At 44.0% G+C, this 5,000-nt stretch overlaps 1 protein-coding gene across 1 annotated transcript in view; it reads left to right on the forward strand.

The window, feature by feature from the left end:
* The window catches only part of otogl (otogelin-like), a 74,362-nt gene that overhangs the window by 59,702 nt on the left and 9,660 nt on the right, over nt 1-5,000 (forward strand). The window contains exons 45-46 of the mRNA XM_076299148.1: nt 627-731; nt 4,439-4,546. Coding sequence (XP_076155263.1) covers nt 627-731; nt 4,439-4,546 — 213 coding nt within the window. The remainder of the gene's footprint in view (nt 1-626; nt 732-4,438; nt 4,547-5,000) is intronic.

Here is a 5,000-nt window from a genome sequence, read left to right on the forward strand (position 1 = left end):
TTTACCATTGTAATCGTGCAATTTGTAATGTTTTGCATGGACGTGCGCTGGTGTGCGTTCATGAATGATAGAAGGATGGTGCGTGCACCTGCCAATCTGTTGACATGCCTCTTAAAATAGCATATGAACAACTCGCCATTGACTTCTGACCAGGTTTAGGTGGTGTATGATAGCGATTTTTAGACAACGCGCCAGGGCCCGCCCTATGTTGTTAATTGCCACACCCCTGGGCGCAATGCTTAAAAAATAAAGGTGCAAAATACCGAATTCAACTTCGCGCGACTGAAAAACGAACTGTACGCCATGCGCTGGTGACCGAAAATACAGCCCAAAGACACAGACACACACAGACACACACAGACACACACATACACACGCAGACACACGCAGACACACACAGACACAGACACACACAGACACACACAGACACAGACATCTGCATGAAAAAGGATGTTTCTAAATACACATCATTACACACTTTATGGTGATAACAGACTTATTGGTGGTATTTACTGTGTTGCATTTCCCTTTTAGAATTTGTGTTATATGTTGTGTGTGTGTGTGTGTGTGTGTGTGTGTGTGTGTGTGTGTGTGTGTGTGTGTGTGTTTTATCTCCTCTCCTGCAGAGTGTAATGTGACTCAGTGCCAGAGGCATATGCCCAGATGTGACCATGGCTACAAGCAGCAGATTGGCTACAGCCCCCTCTCCTGCTGCCCAGAATACCGCTGTGGTATGCTCTCATGCACACATGTAAACACCCACACACACACACACATAAAGAAGCACGCACACACACACACACACACACACACACAGTTCCTGTCTCTTCATCTCCATCTCTATGACCTCAGAAATCCTTTACAGTTTTTTATGAATGCTTAGACGCTAGCCGTGATTATTATAGCATAATTTCTAAAACTATTAATACGTATAGCAAAACCACTCACTGAGTTTGCAAAACTAAAAGCACAAACACTGCTTTGCACTCAGTTTGCAATTTTGTAACACACACTTTGCACAATTGTAGGTATAATCCACTGCCCAGCACTCTTTTTGCGGAACTGTAAACACAACTCCCTGCTTTACACTAAATTTCCAAATGATCAACACACTCCTAGCAAAACTATACACATGTATGGCTATTATTTACACTATTTTGCCAACTCTCTGGCACACTTTCTCATGTGAAAACTGTTTTAGATCATTAGTTCACTTTGCAATCAGCATAAGCTCTATAAATAAGCCACAGGTAATGTACAATGGGTACAATGGAGGAAGCAGAAAGAGTGAGAAGAGTAAGAATTAGAGGAGGCCGAAGAATAGGATATGGAGGTGAAGAAGTAGGAGGAAGAGGAGGAGGAAGAGGACACAGAGGTGAAGAAGTGAGAGGGAGAGGATGACAAGGACAAGGAGGTGAAGTTAGAGGAAGAGGACGAAAAGGAGCAAGAGGAGGATGAGGAGGGGGAAGAGGAAGGGTAAGAAGAGTAAGAAATAGCCCTTTTACAGGCAAAAAAAATTGACCAGGCATCATGTCAGGCCTGGATACGGCATTCCATAATATATTTTCCCCGGTGCCTTGGACCGTTGCTAAGTATAACCAAAGTCCTTTTAGGCAAGTCCCTCCACTCGCCTGCCATATACCAACGTTTTATGGGCACTCATCGGGCACAGTCTTTGGGTCGAACTGCGCGTGCGCAAGGCTTCACGACACCAATCTTGCTCCAGCAGCGAGATCACAACACATGATTGGCACGATGTCTTCACAACACACCACATGATTGGCTCAATGTATTCACATGTCGACGTTTTGCCGAGGAAGGGGTGGGATATGTGTAGACAACGGCCATATTGGCGTGACAAACTAGCCCCATGCATTTCTATGGAGGATTTTTTGAGTGCTGTGTCTCCACATTAGAAAGTCTCTGGTATAACAGACCGCTGTCAAGGAAAATGGGCTTTGTGCTTCTATTTCACGTCTTTCATATCACTACGCAAGGACTGGAACTTCATTCAAAAGTGAAAGCAGACGGTGGTTCAGCTGTGTTTTAAAAAATGTTTGATTCAAGTTCAGCGTGTGCTGTTGTCAAACTATTTGTTTCTCACCAAAAGCCATGATGAAACGGTTACAAATAGGCTATAGCCTAGGCTATGTAGGCTAAACAGTCACATCGTAGGGATTTTATTGTTTCATTTTGGCAAATAGCCATGGGATAATGTATAGAACGCCGGTCATTATTGGGAAAACTAGATGTGCCGCAGAGCATTACAAAATATGACCGCCACCCAGTCCAGCACATTTTTTCCACAAAAATAAGTGACGCTTGTCAAATTGTGTTAATTTCCTACTTTGTTCCTTTTTTTGTGTGTTTGTAATTGAGTGTGTGCAGAGTGTGTGGTTGTTTTTGTGTGTGTTTTTTTGTGTGCGTGTGTGTGTGTGTGTGTGTGTGTGTGTGTGTGTATGTGTGTGCATGTGTTTGTGTATGTAGGTGTTGTATGTGTGGATGCATGTGTGTGAGGGTGTGTGTGTATGTGTGTTTATGTGTTTGTGTGCGTGTTTGTGCATGTCGTGTGTGTGCATGTATGTGTGTGTGCATGTGTAGTGTGTGTGTCTTTATGTATGTGTACATAAATAAAGCAAATCAGGGAACCACCTACTCTGCGATAAGTGCCATGGGATCTTTAACAACCATGGTGAGTCAGGACCTCAATTTAACATTCATGCAAAGGAAAACATCTCCTGCAGTACAGTGTCCCTGCCACTGCAATAGGACATTGGGATTGATATTTGTTTGGTGGCTTTTGGCCACAGGGAAGAGTGCCACCTACTGGCCAGCCACCAACACCAGTTCCAGCAGGAACCTACTCTTCCAAGGAGGTTTCTTATCCAAGTATTAACTAAGCCTGCTTGGCTTCAGTAATTCAGCAAAGTCAGGATATCTGCTGGTCTGGCATATGATTCTAGCTGTCTCACTGAATTGCATTATGCACACTCAATTCTCACGGGTATCTGCTAGACAACAAGTACCAAAACATGATTAGTTCATAGATTTCACATGTAAAATACATTTTATACAACCCCACCCCCATCTCGCTTGTTCATAATTCTGAGAAATTCTTGAATTGTTTGCATGTGTGCGTGTACGTGTTTATGTTTGTGTGTGTTTGTGTGTGTGTGCGTGTGTGTGTGTGTGTGTGTGTGTGTGTGTGTGTGTGTGTGTGTGTGTGTGTGTGTGTGTGTGTGCGTGCGTGTGCTTGTGGGTGTGCCTGTGTGTGTGTCTGTGCAAAGCATGCATGCGTACATATGTCTACTGTGTGTGTATGTGTCATATGTATGATTACTGTGAATATATGTGTGTGTGTGAATATCTGTTTATGCACATGTGTGCATATGGAATGGGTTAACATGACCTCTGGAGGCAAACATACGCAAAAAATTGGTCGACCTAAGCCTTACGGTTCTCAAGATATTCACAGAAAACTCTGTTGGTGTACGGTCACTAAATGTACACATAAATTAATTTATTATATGGCCCCTCTTGAACGAAATTCCACGAAACTTGGCACATGCATTCAGAGGGTGTCATAATCCTACACTGTCAATTTCGTGCAGTTTTGACCATCACAGATACCTAACTACAACACCTCATTTTTACCTTTTTTACCTGTAGGTGGCGCTATACATGAAATTAGTGGTTATGGAATGGGTTGACATGGCCCCTTAAGATCAACATACAAAAAAAAATAGTTTGTCCTCCTAAACCCTACGGTTCTCGAGATATTCACAGAAAACTGTGTCCGCACTACCCTCCTTTCAGGGGGGGGGGGTGGCTACAGATCAAAACGAAAAACAATGGTTCCATGCTATCCTTGTGGGGATACATGCCCACCAAGTTTCATGCACCCCGGTCTTTCAGTGTCCCGGGAATCCTTGATGGAAAATTGGCCATGCGAAAAAGAAAAAAAAAATCTGACTAAACCTATATGACCGCCGCTTCGCTGCACGGCGGTCATAATTAGTCCCTTCAGGGCGGAACAAGACTCCTCCGCTGCGTGTCGGGGTTCGGTTCGCCCTGTCGGGACTTATTTTCCCAATAATGACCGGCGTTCTATACATTATCCCTTACATACATTAACTAAAACTGAAAATATGAATATGGTTCCTACAGTGTTTTTTATTCATACCATCAGTGTGTAGTTGGCACATTGTGTGCTAATTATTGTGATGGCTTTTGTTTACTGTTTGATACGAAAACACAATTTTTATGAAGGTGTAAAGAGTTAAGCAAGGTGTGTTAGCTTTTGCAAGAAAAGAGATGTTTTGCTGATGTGTGTGTGTGTGTGTGTGTGTGCGCGTGCGCGCATGTGTGTGTGCTTGTGTGTGTGTGTGTGTGCGCGTGCGCGCATGTGTGTGTGCTTGTGTGTGTGTGTGTATTCCAGAGTGCGATCCTGTGTCCTGCCCCAGTGTGCCGACGCCTGAGTGTAGAGAAGATCAGTTCCTGGTGGAGGTGCGACAGGAACGCAGCTGCTGCTACAGCTTCCTCTGTGGTACAGACACAACACTATACCATTACACCTGCTACAGACACAGCACTATACCATTACACCTGCTACAGCTTCCTCTGTGGTACAGACACAGCACTATACCATTACACCTGCTACAGACACAGCACTATACCATTACACCTGCTACAGACACAGCACTATACCATTACACCTGCTACAGACACAGCACTATACCATTACACCTGCTACAGACACAGCACTATACCATTACACCTGCTACAGCTTCCTCTGTGGTACAGACACAGCACTATACCATTACACCTGCTACAGCTTCCTCTGTGGTACATAGCTGCCATTGTTAATATTAAACTTATAAACAAATGCCCAAAACCTTGTCAGGGCCCAGAGGGAAGATTCTGCCTGTACAGCTGGCAGCTGTAAGCTTCTCTTACATTTCTCCTGATGAGTGAACAACCGGAAGTGAACCTCACCAAGT

Source organism: Alosa pseudoharengus, unplaced genomic scaffold, assembly GCF_046254945.1.
Source record: "Alosa pseudoharengus isolate Yale_2024_CS ecotype anadromous, Long Island Sound unplaced genomic scaffold, YU_APseudo_1.1 YU_APseudo_1.1_scf_10, whole genome shotgun sequence".
In the NCBI taxonomy this organism is placed as follows: domain Eukaryota; kingdom Metazoa; phylum Chordata; class Actinopteri; order Clupeiformes; family Clupeidae; genus Alosa; species Alosa pseudoharengus.